The 23,536-nt window shown below is 45.1% G+C and overlaps 1 protein-coding gene across 1 annotated transcript in view; it reads right to left on the bottom strand.

The window, feature by feature from the left end:
* The window catches only part of LOC126241361 (proline-rich protein 2-like), an 85,891-nt gene extending 72,619 nt beyond the window's left edge, over nt 1-13,272 (bottom strand). The window contains exons 1-2 of the mRNA XM_049948000.1: nt 13,143-13,272; nt 9,561-10,081 (exon numbers count right to left, since the gene is read on the bottom strand). Of these exons, the coding sequence (XP_049803957.1) occupies nt 9,561-10,081; nt 13,143-13,272 (651 nt within the window). The remainder of the gene's footprint in view (nt 1-9,560; nt 10,082-13,142) is intronic.
* Nucleotides 13,273-23,536: the final 10,264 nt, after the last annotated feature.

Here is a 23,536-nt window from a genome sequence, read left to right as displayed (position 1 = left end):
TACTTATAACTATTGGAGCTAGAGTGCTTTCTATTAGGGCTTGGAGCTCTGGTTCTTTCCCAACACAGCTACGAAAATTTCCACTTTTAGACGGACGCCCCTTCTGTGGTTCCCTGAGACAATCTAACTTAAAAAACCGCCCAGTCCCTTCCACACTGCCCCCAATACCAGTGTAGCCGATTCCTGCGTGTAGTGGACTCCTGACCTATTAAGCGAAACCCGGAAACCCACCGCCCGCTGGCGCAAGTCAAGGAATCTGCAGCCTACACGGTCACAGAACCGCCTGAGCCTCTAATTCAGACCCTCCACTCGGCTCTGCACCAAAGGAGCACAGTAGGTTGTATCGACGAAGCTGCAGATGGTGAGCTCCGCCTTCATCTCGGAAGCAAGACTGGCAGTCTTTACCATTTCTGCTAGCCGACCGAAACCAGACGGAATCTCCTCCGATCCAAAGCGACACACGTCATTGGTACCGACATGAGCCACCACTTGCAGTTGGCTGCACCCTGTACTCTTCATGGCTTCCGGAAGCACCCTTTCCACATCCGGAATGACTCCCCCTGGAATGCACACGGAGTGCACACTGGCTTCCTTCCCCTGCTTGGCTGCCATGTTCTTAAGGGGTCCCATTACGCGCCTAATGTTGGAGCTCACAGCTACCAGAAAACTCAGCCTCTGCGAAATCTGAGACCTTGCTGGCCGAGAAGCTTCCTCTGGAACAGGGTGGACGACTGCATCCGGCTCAGAGACGTCGTCAGCCACAGATAACGCCCGAAACCTGTTCGTCAAACGAACTGGGGAAGCACTACGATCGGCCCCTCGGAAAGTTTTTCGCTGCCTGACAGACATTGGAATGATCTCCCACTCGACCACGGGTGAGGGGTCAACCTCAGTGCAGGCAGTACCCGGGGAGGTCACAGCAGTGGACCGATCGGAGGTCACAGCATTGGACGTGCTCAACGTCCCCAGCATCGCCGCGTTCAATCCCCTAGAGTGACGCCTCTTAACAGCAGCCTCAAGCTGTGTGACGAACACCTACGCAGCCTGGAGCTGTGAGCGAAGGGTCACCAACTCAGCTCGAATCTGTACGCAACAATCACAGTTCCGGTTCATTATTGCAGTCGCTCCTGTTTGAAGCTCGTAAAAGTATGCAACAAACGAACGGTGTACTCGCCTTATTAACAGCGGGAAACTGAAGTGCTGTCTCACTGACGGTCTAACCAACACTCAGCTGTTCTAACCAAATAAACAGAAGCTTGTACGATATGAGGGTCGATAGCAACGGTGGTACTGTACACTACACTCGTATTGAAACAAAAGGCTGTGCCTAGTAAGCACTCTAGCACACAAAAACTTACATAAACAAACTAGCAACTACACATCATCATCATCATCAAGATAACTGAAAATTGGTCGCTCCAGTTTGAAGCTCGTCAAAATATGTAACAAGCGAACGGTGTACTCGCCTTATTAGTAGCAGGAAGTTCAACTTCCATCAAAAATTTGGAACAAACTACCCTATTCTCTGACTCCTGTTTCAGTGTTACATCAATTGTTGGTGTGACTCTGTTTCTTCTAGAGAACTATATATAGTATTTTTCCTGTAAGGGAAGCCTGTCTTCAGGAAACCACCAACCTGAAATCATATTCTATGGTGAGCATTATTAACAGTCTGTTCTGTTGCTTTCTATCTAATAGGATTTATTATTACACTACTATCTTCTCCTAAAAGTACCACTTCTGCTTGTTGAATGATAAGTGGAACGTAATTCGCATATAAAAGGAACAGCAGTGGAGTCCTTTTTGATTTCACCTCAACTACTAAAAATTTCTACCTTTCTAAGCTTTGTCTGAATTATCAAGCACAACTTTTTACATTCTTTTTCTTAAGTGTGATTCAAACCTGTTTTGTATATAGCTATCAATTCGTTTAAACGTAGGTTTTTCGTAGAGTGTAACATGACGTACACACTCAGACGCCTTGGGAAGATCAGAAAAATGTCAACTGGCGATGCTTTATTATTTATTTATGTACCGGACGTCTGTCTGTTATCACCGTCTGTGAGGTGACTATCTTAGTATTTAGTGGTTGTCATCATGTTAACCATGTCAGCTTTCGCTGAAGGTTCGAAGTTTATTGGCTTCTTTACGAAATAAACATTTATTTAGTTGCGATTATGGCTATTAGTTAATGAATTAATATCCAAGAAACCAGTGTGTTTCAAGCGGTTGGACTTCACAATCGAGGAGAAATGCATAGTGTTATACATTTAGCGAAAAATGCATGTTACGACGTCATTTAATATTGCCATGAGCTGTGTTGCGTGTAGTTTGGACTAGGGGAAAGTTCGTTGGCTGGTGGGCTATGAGTCGACAGCTCTAGCCCCACCAGGGGTAGTTATTTAATATTCAACGTTTCTGGAAGATTCTAGAAATTTCTTATGTTTGTAATGTTTGCATCTTTTGAAATATTCGATGTTTGCGTAAACAGCAGCACTCTTCATCCAGTTTAGTTATGTTTCGGTTGTACATTGATTACGTTGATATGCTTTCCGTGTTAATTGTACTTTATTGACGACGTTGCATTCAGATTTGAACTTGAGCGTGCTTACAACGTGTTATTGTCTGTTGGAGACGTCAGGTTTCACTGGCTATGTCTGTATCGATCCGTGAGCCACTGTAAGGAATTCCAGCAACGGAAGCACGTGCCGCAATTACCTCCGGGGCATCTGGAACCAATACCGCCTGCAACAGCGCCATTCCATCGAACTGGAATGGACTTCTTGGGGAGGTTCCCGAAGTCAGCAAACGGGAATCGATGGATAGTCTGGACTGACTGCCCGGTCCACAACGCTGTCTCCAAACTCGTGCATATTGGCGAAACTCCGGAAATTACAAAGTTTCTTCCAGAAGACATCATTTCAAGGCACGGAGTACCCCGTGTAATGATCTCTGCTCGTGCAAAAGGTTTCTAATTTAGAGTATGTACCCTCTGGCCTTATTAGTAGATTAATGCTACAATATAAGCGTCATCGTGTATGCCTAATGAATTTGATTTTGGACAAGGCTATCGACTCCGAAGAGTCTTTGACCGGTTGAGTGGAGAGAAGAGAACAACAAGTTACTCTAATGAACAGCCTGTTCTATCCTGCACTACCAACGTACTTGGATTTCGTTCGGTACTAAAAACAGTGTCATCCTACAGGGGTACCAAGTGACTCAAAGTGACCTCAGGAAATTCCATTTAAGTAACAGAGAAGTTGACGAACACAGTCGCTGACCTAACTGCGCACTCCTGCTCAATATCGAAGCGATATTGCTGAGAGGAATGAATACGTAACTGTTTGACTGCAAGTGTAGTAACAGAAAGTTGACGAATGTTTGTTACAACACGACACATTATGAAATAATTGTGAATAAAGAAAACAATTGTCTTATTTACTTACTACTCACATATTTTAATTTGTAAAAGATACTCAAGCTCGTTATTAAAAAGTAAATGATTGACTGAAGGTAGTTCTTTTGCTGTGACAAAAATTTACCTAACCTCAGATTAACGTTTACTTACATTCACTAGATTCCTGGATGTTGCAAGCTACGTACCTTGAATGGCTGTAATTACTATGAAAATTTTTTGTATTGAATAAGTAAATGTTATATTTCAACGAACTGGTAAAGTCAAAATACTAACCAAACCAGCACACAACACGATTGTTAAATAGACTCAGAGGTGAAGTATATAAGCTTAATTTATTCATTTCTTACATACGAGATTGCCAGAGTTACTTTAAATTACTTTACTTTGTCTTCATTTAATTAACAAGTATAACTTTGAATCTGAACGTTATTGAGCAACGTTATTAATTGAGATTTCATTGTTAATTACTTACGATTATCTTTTCAGCAAGGAAACAAACTGTCAATGGCAGTTATTAACGTCTTCTTTTAGATTTAAGCAACGACACTTGGGTATTCAATAGCTGGAAAGAAATGGGACCCTAAGTCGGTGACAATGACTAAGGTTAATGGTAAGATCAGTTACCAACAGTTTTTACTGACGTTACTTGCTATTCAGTTAAGGTCACTCAGATTAGGCCACTGAATAATTATACACAAAGTTTCAAACTTGATCGAAAACGAAACGATCATACCAGTTCGATGCAGATGTTAAGTCGTCGTGTTCGTTGGTCGTCGATAATGCACCTATTAGCTCTATTTAATGTTGGGGACACATCTTGAAACGACCAGTTCTCGTAGTAGGATCTTCATTTTATTGCAGTCTCTTAATTTTCCTACATTATTCATGGTCTTGATGCCTCGCTTGTAACAATTCCGTGTCACATAGGCTCGTCTTTTTACGGTACACGCCATTTGCATGTGTTCACTCTCACGTCTTGCAACCAAGTAACTCTAATTCGCGCTCTTTTGTGACGTTACACTCTGGTCCAGAGACAATGCTCCTATACGAATTTTTGCTCTGTCAGCGATATTGTTTTTCCTTACTTTCTCTGAAGGTATTAACTCAGAATAATTACATCATAATACAGAATAATTTATACAAATAAATACATATTTCATTTCTAATTAACCCATAATATCTAAATGTTTACAGATTTAAACAAGTACATTACACACGACGGAAAAAACCACATCAAACAATAATTAATACAGAGTAATGAAGTCCGCAGCTCGTGGTCGTGCGGTAGCGTTCTCGCTTCCCACGCCCGGGTTCCCGGGTTCGATTCCCGGCGGGGTCAGGGATTTTCTCTGCCTCGTGATGACTGGGTGTTGTGTGCTGTCCTTAGCTTAGTTAGGTTTAAGTAGTTCTACGTTCTAGGGGACTGATGACCATAGATGTTAAGTCCCATAGTGCTCAGAGCCATTTGAACCATTTTTTAGAGTAATGAAGTTTCGGGAAGGGAATACCTTTGTCTAGGTAACTTATTTATGTGATTAACAATGCAAGATCAGAGATTACTGTACATCATTGAAAATGTAAAATTATTGTACATTAAAAACCGACTTAACCGCCAGAATATGGAATTCAAGCATGCAAACGTGCATGTATTCTGATGCACAGGTGTTGGATGTCAGTTTGTGGGATGGAGTTGCATGCCTGTTGCACTTGGTCGGTCAATACAGGAACGGATAGTGTTGATTCTGGATGACGCTGTTGTTGTCGTTCGCCGTCAGCGCTCGGTTGCATGCAAATCTGCTGATCAAACAGGGCAAGGTAACGGGTCGACACTCTGTAGAGCATGTTGGGTCACAACAGCGGTATGTGGGCGACGTTAACATGTTAGAAAACACCCTCTGGAGTGCTATACACAAAAGGCAGCACAACAGGTCGAATCACCAGACTGAGGTACAAATTTTCGAGTCAAGATGCTTAGGACTACCACGAGAGTGCGCCTAAGCACTCCATCTTCAGGCCACAAGTGGCCCATATGGACCATCCGACCGCCGTGTCATCCTCAGTTGAGGTTGGGGATAGGAAGTTCATGTGGTCAGCACACCGCTCTCCCGGTCGCTATGATGGTTTTCACTGACTGAGCCGCTACTATTCGGTCGAGTAGCTCCTCAATTGGCATGACGAGCCTGAGTGCACCCTGAGTGGCAACAGCGCATGGCGGCCTGGATGGTCACCCATCCAAGTGCCGGCCCCGCCCGACAGCGCTTAACTTCGGTGATCTCACGGGAACCGGTGTATCCACTGCGGCAAGGCCGTACGAGAGTGCTACAATAACTCCAGGTGTAGATCTGGCGTGTATAGCACGAGGACAGATTGGTTGCAGGGCCTCAACCGGCCTCCTTTTGATCAACACACGGCTATCACTGACATCTAAACAGAACCAACTTTCATCAGAAAACACAACAGACCTCCACTCTATTCTCGAATGAGCTCCCGATTGATACCACTGAATTTGCAAATGGTGGTAGTTTGGGTACAGCGGAATGCACACTAAAGGGCTTCCGGCTCAGAGCTGTCGTTGAAGTAACCGATTTGTGACAGTTCGTTGTGTCACTGCGGTGCCAACTACAGCTCAGGTTGTTGCTGCGGATGGATTACGATGCGACGAAACCTTACGCGAAACTAGGTGGCCTTCCCACTCGGTATTGCGACGTGGCCGTGTGAAGCCTAGACCTCTTGCGATCATACATTTTCGTGTCCACTAACATCAGCTCAGTCTCAAAGGTAACTAACGGTCACGAACTTTGTAGTGTAGTTTAAAACAAACCTGATTTGCATCCTCATAGTGGTGTTGCTAGTGCCACTCTTATGTGACTGACGCGAAATTGGAATGGACATCGTCTTTCAGGTGTAGAAACATGCCTACCAAGTTTCGTTCATGTCGCACAAGTCGTTCTTGCTGCAGCGACCTTTTTTTCCGTCAGTGTATGTATAGTAAACATAATGGCAAAAACTTTTAGGTAGCACATCTGTATTATATTGTCACGACTAGTATCAGAGGTAATTTCACGTTCCCACATAGCCTACGGGATGACAACTGCCTACCACCCACAGACGAATGGCCTCGCAGAACTCTTTAAGGGGCTCCGGAACGCCCTATACTTGCAATGTTAAAATAACGCTTATAAATTACATCTTTCCTATTTGAGGTAGGAAGTTCAACTTTTTACAGATTATTTATTGGAATATGGGCTACAACTTAACACAGGGATTTTACAAAATTTTAGTTCAGTTATTAAAGATGATTTTTTTTCAATAGTAATGAAAATTCACAACATTTTTTTGCAATTTTTTATTTATATATTCAAAAATATACAGTTATTTTTGGAAAAAGGCTGTGTTAAATTATGCAGAAGGTACTGTGTAACATTTACTGAAAGTTTGAAACAAATATGTTTGGAAGATCCTTAGAAAACATGTAATTAGTATGAGAAAATAAAAGTTTTGGGAATCGAGCGACAAAGATTGGATTAACTTTTTAGTGCATTCCAGGTCCATAGGATGGATTATCTTCATCCTCTGCAAACTCCTCCTCCAGCTTCCTCTTGTTCCTCCTCCTGTTTACTCTTGCTTGTATTTCTAGACTCTTTACAGCCCTGTCTGCAGCCCGAAGGCGTTCCTTGTCTAAAGCAAGCATCGCTCATACCATGTTAGAACCTATCTTCATTCCCATATTTCTAAATACCTTGCACCTTACAGTGTTGCCATCATTGAAAGTCGCAACAGCATCATACACACCAAAGTGAAGTTTTTCTATTCCAACAAATACAGTCTTGGGGATTCTCGACCATATAACACTATTTACACTTTCATTGGGGTTTTGAGTTTTTCCGTGAATACACTTTTTCAACAGTTCAGGTGCTGCTAAGTCTCTGAAAATAGGTTTTATCACCTCCATTATTGCATGAGGCAGACTATGCTTATGAGTGTACACTTCACCAGTTAGCAAACCTTTGTTATATTTACACCAACTGTCTTCTTCTTTGGGACACAAGCAATGTTGGGGATTTTCATCGTCTTTATTATTTACGGTAATAACACATACCTTTGGCTTTCCAACATTTCTCCTTTTCTTAAAAGCCTTCAGAGGATTTCTAATAACTTTACTTTTACTCATTACTATACTTCAACAAAACAGAGACTCAAGAAACAGAATTAATTACGAATATTTTCGAGATAACGACAGAGTAAATGAACATGAAACAATCGACAATCACACCAGCGATATATATTGAACCATCACAGGTTAGCCACAACACATACTTTATCTCACATCACTAAAATGTACCTGATGAACACGGACGTTAATAATAACACCATTTGACAGCAGTTTAACAGCGCCACAGTGGGTCACGCCCATGTAGAACACATTTTTAAAAAAAATTAAAACTAGTTGTAGTCTTCGAAATTGAATAAATTATATATCTATTAAAAGGTAATAGTCTGCAGATTCAGAAAACGCAAAAAAGTAAAAATTGAACTTTTCATGATTTTGAGCCTTTCCGGAGCCCCTTAACAAGACGTTAGCAGGTACATTTTCGATGTACGTTGGAGTCAAACTGAGAGACTAGGATATAACTCTGCCACTCGTGATATTCGCATTGATTACGAAACAAGAGAGTACAGACGTCAGACGGCTCTTTATGCTTCACAGTCTCGACGTCGAGACGACAATGGGTACACTGTTCCTGTTTCAACCAGACGGTACCCAGGACGAGTTGGTGAAACATTTCATTTTTAAGCGCAGGTGGAAAGCGGGAATACCGGAAAAGTTTCTAAAGCGCTACTTCGGGCCGTATCGTATCCTCCTTCGCTTGTCAGATATCAAATATGAAATCGAGTACTGTGACCCGCCGTGAAGAACACAGAGACGCAGAGACGTCGTCCGTGTCCTCCATGTGATGCCCTGCTGCAGTCCTGAGGTGCAGGTAGACGATGGGAGCTTTTCGTTCGGGGAAACTAAAGATCTGCTCGACGACCACGAAGTTTCGACGGGAGGCGCTGCCTCCGACGCTCATCATTATAAAGATTCTCCGGCACTGCTATCACTGACAAGATCGAGACCAGGATGCTGTAGTCTGCCACACTGAGAACTTGTGAACAGCGGGTCGACACTGCTTTCGGGTTTGCACTTGAGTGCGGTTATCACGTGTCATTATTAATATATTGGAATTTTACTTTGACCGTGTCGCCATACGTGCACCGTACTACTCCTTTAGATGTTTAATGGTTGCAGGTTCGTCTCTCTTGAGCTAGGACAGGGCGTAAAAAGTTATATTTGTGGTTTAAATACTTGTCTGAAGTCTTTATACTATACAAATCAAGGGGCAGACGGACAATAGCTGCTACCGAATATTGAAATAAATCAGTGAGGAAAGTTGGAAACTTGTGGCGGCCCGGGTCTCACACCTGGATTTACCGCTTCGTAATTTAATTGTTGATCGTCTGCGTTTCTTACACAACCAACGCTATTACATAATTTTGTGGCGGCCTTCGTAGCGACAACACTTTGCTGTAGAAACGGCCTACGAAGTCACCGCCACACTTTTAATAGCGGGCCGACCGGTCCGCTGGAACAGTGAACAGAAGGATGAAAACCCAAACACTCGGATTAAATGAAAGTCGGTACTTATCTTTATTAACGACGATACAGAACACAGTGGTGAACATGGTCTACAGAAATCTGTTTAGTTCGAGTCGGAGCGGCTTGGTCAGCGTCGGCTGACGACAAACAACAACTCTGCTGCGATGAACACACAAGTGACTAGCAGGTGCACAATTCGGTGGCGAGTATACAACTGAGCGGCGAATCCAGAACTGTCCTAGTGCTCGCGACTCCAGCGCTTAAGAAGCCAGAAGCCAGCGGTGGCGCGCGCAGACTTGCGGCGATTTCCTGTCTCGCTGGCGCTGCTTATGCGGACGGCGTCCGGACTTTGATGCTGCCAACCTTTTGGCAGCGGGCTCGGGTGGCATTACTGGCTAGGATATAACACTCCTCCCCCCCAAATCGCCGCACCGTCGTTGAATAATGACGTGGCGAGCGTCGACGGCGGGGGAGGGGTCTGGCCGCAGGCGTAGCAGAAGAGACCGGGGCGGAGACTGTTGTCGGTGGCAGTCCCCGGTCCGCACCCCAGCATTGGCTGCGCGGGGCCTCGGAAAACACCGACTGAAAACCGAGGTCAGGGTGCACGCCTGTGACCACGGGCGCAGCTTCTGGTACTGGACGCGACGGGGCTTCGGGACCCACGAAGAGAGGCAGCGTCTCCTGACGCTGCGTCGACGGCTGCTGAGTGGGCGCCGGACAAGGCGCTGCGGTGTCAGACTCCTTGGGGGTGCCCAAGGAAAGCGGCTGCAGGACAGGCTGCACAGCCACCGCTTGGGAAGGCGGCCCGGCTAAGGGGTCGACGTCCATCAGCTCCGAAGGCGGTGGCGACTGAAGAGGGACCGCAGGCGCCGGAGCGACCACCCGGGGCGCTCCCGTATGAAGCTGCGCGGGAGGCATCAACGGGACGGGCTGTCGGCGTGGTAGCGGCGACGGCTGCTGCTGCTGCTGCCCTGGGGGCGGCAGCGAAGTCGGAAGGCGCGGCTGGAACCCGCCGCGGACCAAATCTGTGGACAAAGAACGAGCGGCAGAATCCGGGCGGCCAGCGCGGCGCAACTGGTTCTGATGCCTCCTGTGCACCCCAGTAGCACCTTGAACAGTATAAAAACCGCGACCCTGGACACTTATCACGGTACCACGTTCCCAACGACGGCGACCGTGATAAACTCTGAAAAAAACGGCGTCGTTGCGCTGAAAACGCGTGCGATGCTCAGAAGCGGCGGGTCGATCCGGGGGGTGCAACAACCGTAGTAGGGTGCGATGACGACGGCCGTGGAGAAGCTCCGCAGGCGAAGGGCCGTCGCGTGGCGTGGTCCGGTACGACGACAGGAACGTGATGAGGGCCTGCTGACGAGAGTGCGTAGCACGAAGGCGGTCCATATGATCCTTGAATGTGCGTACAAAACGTTCCGCCGCACCATTCGATTGAGGGTGGAACGGCGGAGTAAGAACATGGCGAATGCCATTGGCAGAACAAAAACTTTCAAATTCAGCAGAGGTAAATTGTGGACCATTGTCAGACACTAAAACTTCTGGAAGACCCTCAATACAAAAAATTGAAGTCAACGCCTGTATAGTTTGTGCAGACGTTGTAGACTGCATGGGCACAACAAACGGAAAATTACTAAATGCATCTATCACGATGAGCCAACGAGAATGCCAATATGGACCAGCGAAATCAATATGTACTCGCTGCCAGGGACCGGCAGGGCGTGCCCACTCAAAATGGCGTTGAGGCGGAGCAGCTTGGTGTTCGGCACACGTCGAACAATCTGTAGACATCTGCGTAATCTGCTTATCAATGCCGATCCATGTACAATGACGGCGGGCAAGCTGCTTGGTGCGGACCACTCCCCAATGACCTTGATGCAACAAGTCGAGGACCTTGGATTGGAGCACTTGGGGAACCACTACACGAAGCTGGTCATTCTCGGTGCGTAACAGCAAAACTCCGTGCGAAACAGACAACAGATGACGTTGCGGATAATAGCGACGAACCACAGGATCCGATATGTCCTTTGCCTTGGGCGGCCAACCACGTTGAACAAAACGTAATAGTAAACTCAGATGAGGATCCGTAGCTGTCTCACGTGCCACCTGACGATAATCAATCGGAAAATCCCGGAGGGATTGATGCTCATCGGCGTCAATCTGATGGCAAGAGTCGTCAGAGGAATCGAAGACATCATCCGCAGCAATCGGCAATCTAGAAAGCGCGTCAGCGTTTGCATGCTGAGCTGTAGGGCGATACAGTATCTCATACTGGTATTGTGATAACAAAAGAGCCCAACGTTGTAGTCTCTGAGCTGTCCGCTGAGGAACTGGTTTAGACGGATGAAACAGTGATGTCAGGGGCTTGTGATCTGTTACTAAATAGAATGGTCTACCATAGAGGTAGTGATGGAATTTTGTGACACCGAACACAATAGCCAACGCTTCCTTGTCCAATTGGCTATAATTACACTGAGCTTTGTTTAGCAATTTAGATGCGAACGCAATAGGACGTTCGGTGTTACCGACTCGGTGAGACAACACAGCACCGAGGCCGAAAGAAGAGGAATCACAAGCTAACACCAGAGGCTTGTTAGGGTCGTAATGGACCAGACAACGATCATTCAATAAAGCCTCTTTAAGCTGCTGAAAGGCTGATTGGCAATCAGCTGACCACACATACGGAACATTCTTACGGCGGAGACGATGCAACGGTGCAGCAATCTGTGATGCATTAGGCATAAACCTAATATAATATGTCAATTTGCCAAGAACTGCTTGCAATTCATGCAGATTGCGAGGGGCGGGCAAATCACGAATAGCTGCTAAATGTGACTGGGAGGGATGAATGCCTTGAGCATTAATAACATGTCCCAAATACTCCAACTCCGTAAGGAAAAATGAACATTTATCGATGTTGCAACGTAGGCCTGCCTGAGACAACACTGTAAACAAACACTCCAAATTACGGAAATGTTCAGCAGGCGTCCGACCGGACACAACAATATCGTCTAAATAGTTGCAACACGATGGCACATTAGCCAAAAGTTGGGACAAAAAACGCTGAAAAACAGCCGGAGCTGACGCACAACCAAAAGGCAAACGCAGAAAACGGAACAACCCCAACGACGTGTTTATGACAAATACTGTTGTGATTGCTCGTCGAGGGGCAATTGCAAATATGCTTCACGGAGATCAAGTTTGGAAAAGAAACGAGCTTCCCCTAACTTATCCATCAGCTCGTCCGGTCTAGGCAAAGGAAAAGAATCAATGACAGTCTGAGGATTAACTGTCGACTTAAAATCAGCACACAAACGTAACTTGCCAGACGGTTTCTTTATAATAACCAAGGGAGAAGCCCACTGGCTCGCTGAAACGGGTTGAATAACACCGTTGTTTTGCCAACGACGAAGTTCATCTTCTACAGGTGCCCGGAGGGCGTGAGGCACTGGACGAGCACGAAAAAATCGAGGCTGAGCATTATCTTTTAACGTAATATGAGCGGCAAAGTTCGCAGCACAACCGAGTTCGTCTTTAAATATGTCACTGTACCGGTTACACAAATCGGTTATGCTGTCCTGAGGAACAACAACAGAAGTAAGTTGCAACACATTGTCTTGGATAGACAGGCCAAACAAGTCAAAACAGTCTAATCCGAAAATGTTTACACTGTCTGTAGCGCGGAGCACTGTGAATGAAACTGTTTTTGTATTGCCATGGAATGTGGCTGGCACGCTACATACACCTAACACAGGAATTTGTTCTCCACTATAAGTAGCCAAAGAATGTTTTGCCGCTGAAAGTTTAGGGCGGCCGATAGCCGCATACGTAGCACTATTTATGAGAGTCACAGACGCACCAGTGTCTAATTGAAAATTGAAGGTCTTATCCTGGATGCGTAGCTTCACAAATAGTTTATTACACTGTCTCTGGATCGGTGCAGCGGAGGCGGAAGACACAAAATCAGCGCGTTTAGCGCGTGTTCGCTGCTTACGATAACTCGTGGGTTGGCGGGTGGAACAACAACTCCCGCTTCACTTGCAGTCTGTACATTACTTTTTACAGCGTTTGAATTACGCTTGGGTCGCATAGCAGAGGGCTGGGTGGGTGGCTTATTGCGAACAAGTTTATTACCCACACGAACCGTGGAAGAATCTTTAAACCCGACCTCCTGGGCGGGCTGGCTTTGAAGAACATGAATATCCATGGGCTGGGCAGCACTAGAATTGTTCTTGCGTTTACGCAAACAAACAGTCTGGATGTGTCCTTTCCTTTGACAAAAGTGACAAACCGCGTTTCGTAACGGGCAACGTTCACGAGGATGAGCAAGAACACACTTAGGGCAAGACTTAAGTCTATCATTTTGCACACGCGGCTGACGAATGTGTTTAACATGACGCGGCCGGCTAGTGTTTACAGTCTGACTGCCGGTGGGGCCGGGGGCGTGACATAACTTGCTTAGCACAGGCAATTTGAGAAACACATGGCTGATCTAACTCACACTCAGCATAGTCAAAAGTATCTTGGGCTTCAATAATGTTCATCACAGTCTCTAAGGACGGGTCAGGCAACTTTAAGATAGCAGCACGAATACGAGAATCTGCAATGTTTTGAGTAATAGCGTCGCGTAACATGACATCACTGTAGGAAGCTCCACACACACAATTAAATCGGCACTGACGGGTGAGGCCTCGTAAATCTGTTAACCACTGTTTATTAGATTGATGTGGCAGTTTCTTTAATCTGAAGAACTTGAATCTGGCCGCTGCCACATGAACTCGCGACTCAAAATACTCAGCAAGCTTGGTAACAACAACGTCATAGTCTAAAGCTTCTGGCTTGGATTCCGGGAACAACTTACAAAGTAGTCTATAGACTTCCACGCCTGCAGTGGAAAGTAAATAAAGCTGCCGCTCATTACCTGTGATTTTGTAGACTGACATGTGCGCCTGCAACTGCGCGAAATATTCTCGCCATTCTTCTCGTGATGCCTCAAAAGCACGAAAAGGCGGTGCTGCCTGTGCTTGTTCCTTGTGTGGTGGTGGATTAGCCGCTTGTTTGGCGATTGCGTCCACCAGACTTTGTATTTGCTGACTCTGTAACAAGATCAACTGTTGTAATTCGGCAGACATAGTGAACACAAATTAAACCAGCCCCCAAAATTCTATCTCAAGAAACAAGTTGAAACAGCCCTGCACACGAGTTCGGAAGTCCTCGTCGCCAGTTTTGTGGCGGCCTTCGTAGCGACAACACTTTGCTGTAGAAACGGCCTACGAAGTCACCGCCACACTTTTAATAGCGGGCCGACCGGTCCGCTGGAACAGTGAACAGAAGGATGAAAACCCAAACACTCGGATTAAATGAAAGTCGGTACTTATCTTTATTAACGACGATACAGAACACAGTGGTGAACATGGTCTACAGAAATCTGTTTAGTTCGAGTCGGAGCGGCTTGGTCAGCGTAGGCTGACGACAAACAACAACTCTGCTGCGATGAACACACAAGTGACTAGCAGGTACACAATTCGGTGGCGAGTATACAACTGAGCGGCGAATCCAGAACTGTCCTAGTGCTCGCGACTCCAGCGCTTAAGAAGCCAGAAGCCAGCGGTGGCGCGCGCAGACTTGCGGCGATTTCCTGTCTCGCTGGCGCTGCTTATGCGGACGGCGTCCGGACTTTGATGCTGCCAACCTTTTGGCAGCGGGCTCGGGTGGCATTACTGGCTAGGATATAACACATAATATACATCAAATCTCTTATTCGTGCGTTAACACTCAAATATGAAATAAAGTATTTTACATTTGATATATGTACCTTGTGATTATTTTCGGTCAATAACTTTCATTCACATTCAATTAAAGTCTCACTCCGCCTTTAAAAAACACCAGTTACTGTTTTTGAAATATACGTCGACAAAATATTTCACAAGGAGAGATGTTACTTCTTGCTTTCCCTACAGTTCATTAATTAATTTTTTTTCAATTTATATATTCAATTAATTCAATTTCCGTAAACACAAACTTTGAAAATAAACTTCTTCATTTACAGTTAGAGAAATATGTACAACACGACTGCTGTAAGTCATGTTGCCAATGCCATGTATTAAAGACTTTAAGTAATAACGTCAGTGTTAACTTTTTCGTGGCCAGAACAGGCACAAGAACTGATACAACATTAACAACAATCAGTGCACTTCAAAAACTTTTTTCATTGTACAAATAATCGTCGTAGGAGATTTTGCGCAACTTCGAAATCCTCTTGCGATGACAACCGTGGACTGTATAGGTGAATGAAACTTCCTGGCACATTAAAACTGTGTGCCGGAACGAGACTCGAACTCGGGACCTTTGCCTTTCGCTGGCAAGTGCTCTCGCCCGACCTCCACAAGTTCATGCAAAAAGTAATACAGGAAGAAACACTTTGCAGTTTCACTTAAGACAATTATTAGCACGAAAAAGTCATTAACATCAGTATGACATTTATCATACTTTACGTCCTATGGTGCAGACGTCCAATTCTTCAACGGTAAACAAATAAAGAACTTACAGATTAGACCTCAGGCGTGTTTCATTTTCTACCTACGGTTTCCAGCATGTCCTCAGTCCCTCCAGCCAGTCAATGGGTTCCGACGATGCCGCCGTTTCTTTATCTAAGCATCTACTCATTTCGCCTCACAACGGGCGTGTGGCCCCCGTAGCAGAGCAACCTACCTCAGAAGATATCTGAGAATATACCGAAAACCGAAGCCTGATTCTTGCACACCTCACGCAGCAACGCTAACCAATACTTTTCGGCTTCCAGACACGCACTTTGCCGCTTTTTTTAAATTTCTTCTTCTCGGTCATTGAGGGTTAAACACCCTACAATCACCGAATATGTCTCACGTCAGTCCAATGATTTGAACGAAGCGTCCAGTCACCTTCAGAGGCGGTCATTCCTTAATAGCACAGCACAAAATTGTATCACTAAAGAGGTACCACGTATACTTGTATCACAGTAGTAGCACTAGGCTTGAACGAGCCGTAGTGCCACAGAACGACAGACCCATTTCTTGGTGACCGATTATTCAGTTCCGTCGATTAAGCGCACTAACATGTGATTCGAATGACGCCACTTCACACATTCACCGTGGCTCAACAGATACTGTTGTTATCTGCAGTGCTGCAGAGATGTTCATCAAACTCCAATGGCAGACACAGCAAGAGAGGCGTTGTGCATTGCGGAGAGGTTTACTGCTGACATTCTGACAAGAGCCAGGCAGCATATTACTTCCTCTTACACTGTAGCAGTAGCGGTAGTAATAGCAGCAACAGCAGTAGTTATTGTTAATGTTGCGGATTTCAGTCAGAAGACTGGTTTGATCCAGCTCTCCACGCCAGTAACTCTTCATAATGTATTCGATCTACATACTCAATACTCAGCACACTTCTGAAGCACCACATTTCCAGAGATAATAATACCCTCTTCTATGAACTGTTTATAGTCCACATTTCAGTTTCGTATGAGCCTACATTGCAAATATTGTCAACAACACTTCCTGACACTTAACATATTGCACTTTTAAATAAAAAGAATCTTGCTAGTGTAAGTATTCAGTAATTTAGTTGCATAAACAGCAAAATTCTACTACTTCTGGTGTCTTATTTCCTAATTTAGTACCCTCGGCATCACCTGATTTCATCGGACTACATTCTATTGTCATTGTTTTTATTTTGTTGAAGTTTACTTTATAACCTCTTTTCAAAACTCTACCCTTTCTGTCCAGCTGATCCCCCGAGCCTTTTGCTGTTTCTGAAAAAAGTACAGTGTCACTGGCAAAATTTAATGCGTTTACGTATTGTTCCTGAAATTTAATTCATTTTCCTAGTTTATCTTTGGTTTTATTTGCAGGTTGCTCTCAGCGTGTTGTTCTTGTCCTGGTCTTTAGACCGAAGGCTATTGAAACAGCTCTCTATGTAAATTCATCCAGTGAACCATTTTAGTCTTTGCATAAGTATTGCAACCTTCATCCATCTGAACTTGCTTATTGTAGTCAAGCCTACATCTTCATCTACATAACTATTCCACAATCCACGTTTAAGTGCCTGGCAGAGAGTTCATCGAATCACTTTCACATTAATTTTCTACGGTTCGAGCGTATCCGAGAAACGTTCACACGGAGACCTCGGAAGTCCACAAAACGGGCAGGTCAGAGACATCAGCTTTCTTAAGCAACGACGTACCTTGTTCTGAAATGACACCTGCATATGAAACCTTACAAGTTGCAGGTACTTCAGAAATTACTTCCCGGGGCAATAACAGAAGATAATTATTTTGCATTTCAGTTCTCCGGGATATGGCAGAGGACACTTTTTTTCCAAACCTCTCACCTTTTCAGACGAATCGACGTTTCATCTGTCAGGTGAAGTAAACCGCCGTGCTGTGAGAATTTAAAGGCCACAGTATCTTGGAGTCGTCGTCGAACATGACAGAGACTCACTGAAACCGAATGTCTCCCGTGCTGTTTCTGCTCAAAAAAATTACATACCTTTATTTTCTTACCGAGGAAACTATGACACGAATGTCATACCCGGACATGCTGCAAAGTTAGTTGTTTCCTCAACTTCTCGAAGATCGCAGTTAGATCATTTTTATACATGACGGCGCCCTGCCTCACGTTCACCTTGAAGTTCGACGTTAACAACACCGTCTCACAACGTTGGACTGGAAGACGTGGACAAGATCATGTTCATTGCTTTTGGCCTCCGAGAATGTGGTATGCGATCAAAACCACCTACTTTTAAGAAACTGCATACAATTATGGTGTTTATTAGTTAATTGTTTTATTTCTTGAACATTAATTTCCAATGATGTCGACATTTCTTTACAAATTGTGGAAACATAACAAGAAACAGGCAATAACTCAACCCGTTTCATAAACTGTGGTTCGAACGATGAGTGTTGTGATAATTTAAGTCAACAACAAGATTGGAATACGTTCCAAGTCCAAAGACAACACTTACGATAATACACTCCTGGAAATTGAAATAAGAACACCGTGAATTCATTGTCCCAGGAAGAGGAAACTTTATTGACACATTCCTGGGGTCAGATACATCACATGATCACACTGACAGAACCACAGGCACATAGACACAGGCAACAGAGCATGCACAACGTCGGCACTAGTACAGTGTATATCCACCTTTCGCAGCAATGCAGGCTGCTATTCTCCCATGGAGACGATCGTAGAGATGCTGGATGTAGTCCTGTGGAACGGCTTGCCATGCCATTTCCACCTGGCGCCTCAGTTGGACCAGCGTTCGTGCTGGACGTGCAGACCGCGTGAGACGACGCTTCATCCAGTCCCAAACATGCTCAATGGGGGACAGATCCGGAGATCTTGCTGGCCAGGGTAGTTGACTTACACCTTATAGAGCACGTTGGGTGGCACGGGATACATGCGGACGTGCATTGTCCTATTGGAACAGCAAGTTCCCTTGCCGGTCTAGGAATGGTAGAACGATGGGTTCGATGACGGTTTGGATGTACCGTGCACTATTCAGTGTCCCCTCGACGATCACCAGTGGTGTACGGCCAGTGTAGGAGATCGCTCCCCACACCATGACGCCGGGTGTTGGCCCTGTGTGCCTCGGTCGTATGCAGTCCTGATTTTGGCGCTCACCTGCACGGCGCCAAACACGCATACGACCATCATTGGCACCAAGGCAGAAGCGACTCTCATCGCTGAAGACGACACGTCTCCATTCGTCCCTCCATTCACGCCTGTCGCGACACCACTGGAGGCGGGCTGCACGATGTTGGGGCGTGAGCGGAAGACGGCCTAACGGTGTGCGGGACCGTAGCCCAGCTTCATGGAGACGGTTGCGAATGGTCCTCGCCGATACCCCAGGAGCAACAGTGTCCCTAATTTGCTGGGAAGTGGCGGTGCGGTCCCCTACGGCACTGCGTAGGATCCTACGGTCTTGGCGTGCATCCGTGCGTCGCTGCGGTCCGGTCCCAGGTCGACGGGCACGTGCACCTTCCGCCGACCACTGGCGACAACATCGATGTACTGTGGAGACCTCACGCCCCACGTGTTGAGCAATTCGGCGGTACGTCCACCCGGCCTCCCGCATGCCCACTATACGCCCTCGCTCAAAGTCCGTCAACTGCACATACGGTTCACGTCCACGCTGTCGCGGCATGCTACCAGTGTTAAAGACTGCGATGGAGCTCCGTATGCCACGGCAAACTGGCTGACACTGACGGCGGCGGTGCACAAATGCTGCGCAGCTAGCGCCATTCGACGGCCAACACCGCGGTTCCTGGTGTGTCCGCTGTGCCGTGCGTGTGATCATTGCTTGTACAGCCCTCTCGCAGTGTCCGGAGCAAGTATGGTGGGCCTGACACACCGGTGTCAATGTGTTCTTTTTTCCATTTCCAGGAGTGTAGTTTTCAATGACAAAGAAAAGGCTGTAAATGTTTTGGTTAAATGAACGTGGAGAAAATACTTAAACCTAAGCAGTGTGCAAAGCCGGTTTCGTTTTGTAAAATCTGAACATGAATTGTGTAAATAGAAGAAAGATTTAGACGAAATATGAAATATGTGCCAAAAATGAAACTCGCACAAATGTGAATGAAAAACTATTCGAAAGGCTTAGAACTGCTCGTGAGAGTCAGTGCACCATTGCCAACAGAGATCTACGAGGCTGGCTGCTCTGAATTGTGAATGAGGTGAACGTTACATATATCCAGGCTTCTGAAACCTGGTTGAATAGTTTAAAGGAAGTGTATGGAGAAAGAGGGTCGAAAAATTACGAATATTACCTGAAGTAAGTGAGTCTAGCAGACATAATAAATGGGTAATACTAAAGAGAAATTCGGAGATGACATGAAGGCGAAGATTCTTGTTATCCCCTAAAAGCTTCAGATGAAGCCAATCACTCAGGTTTCATGAAAATCACACTTTTTTATTTCGAACGGAAAAATGACAGAGGCGGTTTCTGCAGTCGAAGAATGTTGTCGAACATTCTTATACAACAACAGCAATGATAGGTATGAGAGGATTACTGTTTCCGAAGCTTTAGTTCTGTCTTCAGGAACAAAAAGGTAAATCATGACCACAAATTAAGAAAAGGACTGTGTCTTGCAAGAGTCATGTAGGCAATCTAATGAGAAAGAGTCATTTTCATTGTTACATCCGAAAGGTCTTCCTACCATTTGTGGAGAATAATTCATTTCTTTTGTTGGACTTTGGCCTGGACATGACGACATTTCTGTCTTTAGGAGGACGACGAAAATTCAGATTCCACCCGGAACTAATAGTGCGATTCAGTATCCCGATTAAAACAATTTTCAACTGTGTGCATCATTTTTCAGATAACTGTCGGGCAATATAATTTCTGATAGCTCTTTGTCATTTCAGTTTCATCAAATGAACAGTATAGTTAAACTTCAGTCATTTCTGCCTTGTCAGTTTGCATCTTCACATTATACAGTACGCCCCCGGTAGCTGAGTGGTCAGTGCGTCGGAATGTCAATCCTAAGGGCCCGGGTTCGATTCTCGGCTGGGTCCGAGATTTTCTCCGCTCGGGGACTGGGTGTTGTGTTGTCCTAATCCTCATCATTTCATCCCCAGCGTTTTCCACGTATTCCTTTCCTCTCCGACTCTGCCCAGAGCCTCATTCCTTACGTTATAAGTCCACCTAATTTTCAACATTTGTCTGCAATACCACATCTCAAACGCTTCGATTCTCTTCTGTTCCAGTTTTACGACAATCCCTGTTTCACTACCATAAAATGCTATACTTCAGACGTACAATCTCAGAAACTTCTTCCTCAAATTAAGGAATATATATTTGTTTTTAGTAGACTTCTCTTGGCCAGCAATGCCCTTTTTTGCCATTGCTGTTCTGCTTTTGATGTCCTACTTACCCTGCCATCATTGGTTATTTTACTGCCTAGGTAGCGGAATTCTTTAACGTCAACTACTTTGTGACCATAGTTCTGATGTTAAGTTTTTCGCAGTTCTCATTTCTGCTACTTCTCATTACTTTCGTCTTTCTTCGATTTATTCTCAGTCGATATCCAATATTCATTATGTTCATCCCATTCAGCAGATTCTGTAATTCTTCTTCACTTTCACTCAGGATAGGAATGCCATCAGCGAATCGTATCACTGATATCTTTTCACCTTGAATTTTAATTCCACTCCTGAAACTTTCTTTTATTTCTTAATTCATTACAGTTATATCTAAATGAAACACTTGTAATTACTGTGAAGTGCCAGAATGCACTAATTTTTCTTTTATCATGTGTGTCTGAAGTACAGACACTTCATATTTTTGCGACGAATGCAGGGAATAAGCTAGTATCTATTTCATTGTTAGCAAAAGTAAAACACTGTATACATTATTCAAAACTCATCATAAGAACTGTGCTACAGAAATTGTTATAAAACATTTAATGTCAATAAATTAAAGTTCTGATTGATGGAAGCTATGTGTAATATAGCATCATACACTGCCGTGATTTTCTTTCCTCTGCTAGTCACGTATGTAACAATTACGTCTCCAGCAGTTTAGCTGTCGATATGAACTGCAAGTTATCTAAAAAATTAATGAAGTGAGACTTTTTGGTACGTTTTGAGTGCTTTAAATTCACATGTGTGCGTTATGGACTTCACGCTATGCGACACTGCATCCTATGTCATGGCTATGTCTCCTTATTCGCCGACTCGGCGCTAGGCAGGAAGGCTGTACAATACACTGTCATAAGCGGTACTTCCTGCAGCAAAAATGAGTAACTATAACATTTTTTAAAAACGTACTCGTAGCGCCTCATCAGCCAAACCTTGAGTGTATTTCGTTCTGTGTATTGTAGCTGCGTGAAAAATATCAGGGTAGGTTTCGATATGTCGGATTGGACCGTTCCCTTTTAATTCCGCCAAGAATAGAAACATTGGTTCCCAAGTATGTGAGTGAATCGAAGACTTCTTTAGTAATAGAACCCAGTACGTTGTCCTCGATGGTGAGTGTTCATCGGAGGTGAGGATATCATCTGGAGTGCCCCAGGGAAGTGTGTTAGGTCCGCTGTTGTTTTCCATCTATATAAATGATCTTTTGGATAGGGTGGATAACAATGTGCGGCTGTTTGCTGATGATGCTGTGGTGTACGGGAAGGTGTCGTCTTTGAGTGACTGTAGGAGGATACAAGATGACTTGGACAGGATTTGTGAATGGTGTAAAGAATGGCAGCTAACTCTAAATATAGATAAATGTAAATTAATGCAGATGAATAGGAAAAAGAATCCTGTAATGTCTGAATACTCCATTAGTAGTGTAGCGCTTGAGACAGTCACGTCGATTAAATATTTCGGCGTAACATTGCAGAGCCATATGAAGTGTGACAAGCATGTAATGGCAGTTGTGGGGAAGGCGGATAGTCGTCTTCGGTTCATTGGTAGAATTTTAGGACGATGTGGTTCATCTGTGGTTCATCTGCTCGAGCGTTTGGGCTACCTATCAGGTCGGATTGAGGGAGGACATAGAAGCAATTCAGAGGCGGGCTGCTAGATTTGTTACTGGTAGGTTTGATCATCACGCGAGAGGTACGGAAATGCTTCAGGAACTCGGTTGGGAGTCTCTGGAGGAAAGGAGGCGTTCTTTTCGTGAATAGTTACTGAGGAAATTTAGAGAACCAGCATTTGAGGCTGACTGCAGTACAATTTTACTGCCGCCAACTTATATTTCGCGGAAAGACCACAAAGATAAGACAAGAGAGATTAGGGCTCGTATAGAGGCATATAGGCAGTCATTTTTCCCTCGTTCTGTTTGGGAGTGGAACATGGAGAGAAGATGGTAGTTATGGTACGAGGTACCCTCCACCACGCACCGTATGGTGGATTGCGGAGTACGTATGTAGATGTAGAAACATCCAGTCTGACACTATCTTGTCAGCTAGAAGAACAACAAAACAATTACACTAAGTTTCAACTGGCACGTCGCTGGTTACTTCAAGTCCCACCTGAGAAGGCGGCGTGCTGTCTAGAGGTCGATTGCCCAGTCCTTGGCACTGTTCAGTGGAGATCTTCAGGTTGCTGGCTGCGACAAAACGGATGTCTAGAGGTCGTAGTCTGGGTAAATGTCCTCCTCGCGGATGGATACTTGTAGGCCTATTTTTGGCAAGTGCGACGACGGATGTTGAAGAGGTGCAGTTTGTCAACGACCTCCTTCATCGTCGTGTACGCTGTCTTGTGGTCTGGTAGGAGGGCTGTTGAAGCCTGTGCTGGGTTGGTCGCTGATTTTTTGGGTTGCGAAGTCCCATGTCGTCTGAACTGTACGGCCTGAGCTGGCTGCAACCCGCACTACGACTAAACTGTGCGTTGTGCCGTCGGCGCCTTGTGTCTGTGGCTCCACGGCAGTATGAGTATAGCCCTTCGCTCCCCTGCTATCTTCAGAATTTCAAAGAGTGTAGTCCAGTCAACATT

Source organism: Schistocerca nitens, chromosome 1 (genome assembly GCF_023898315.1).
Source record: "Schistocerca nitens isolate TAMUIC-IGC-003100 chromosome 1, iqSchNite1.1, whole genome shotgun sequence".
Taxonomy (NCBI): domain Eukaryota; kingdom Metazoa; phylum Arthropoda; class Insecta; order Orthoptera; family Acrididae; genus Schistocerca; species Schistocerca nitens.
The sequence above is the reverse complement of the archived record's forward strand: the minus strand, read 5'-3'. Positions and strand labels throughout refer to the sequence as shown.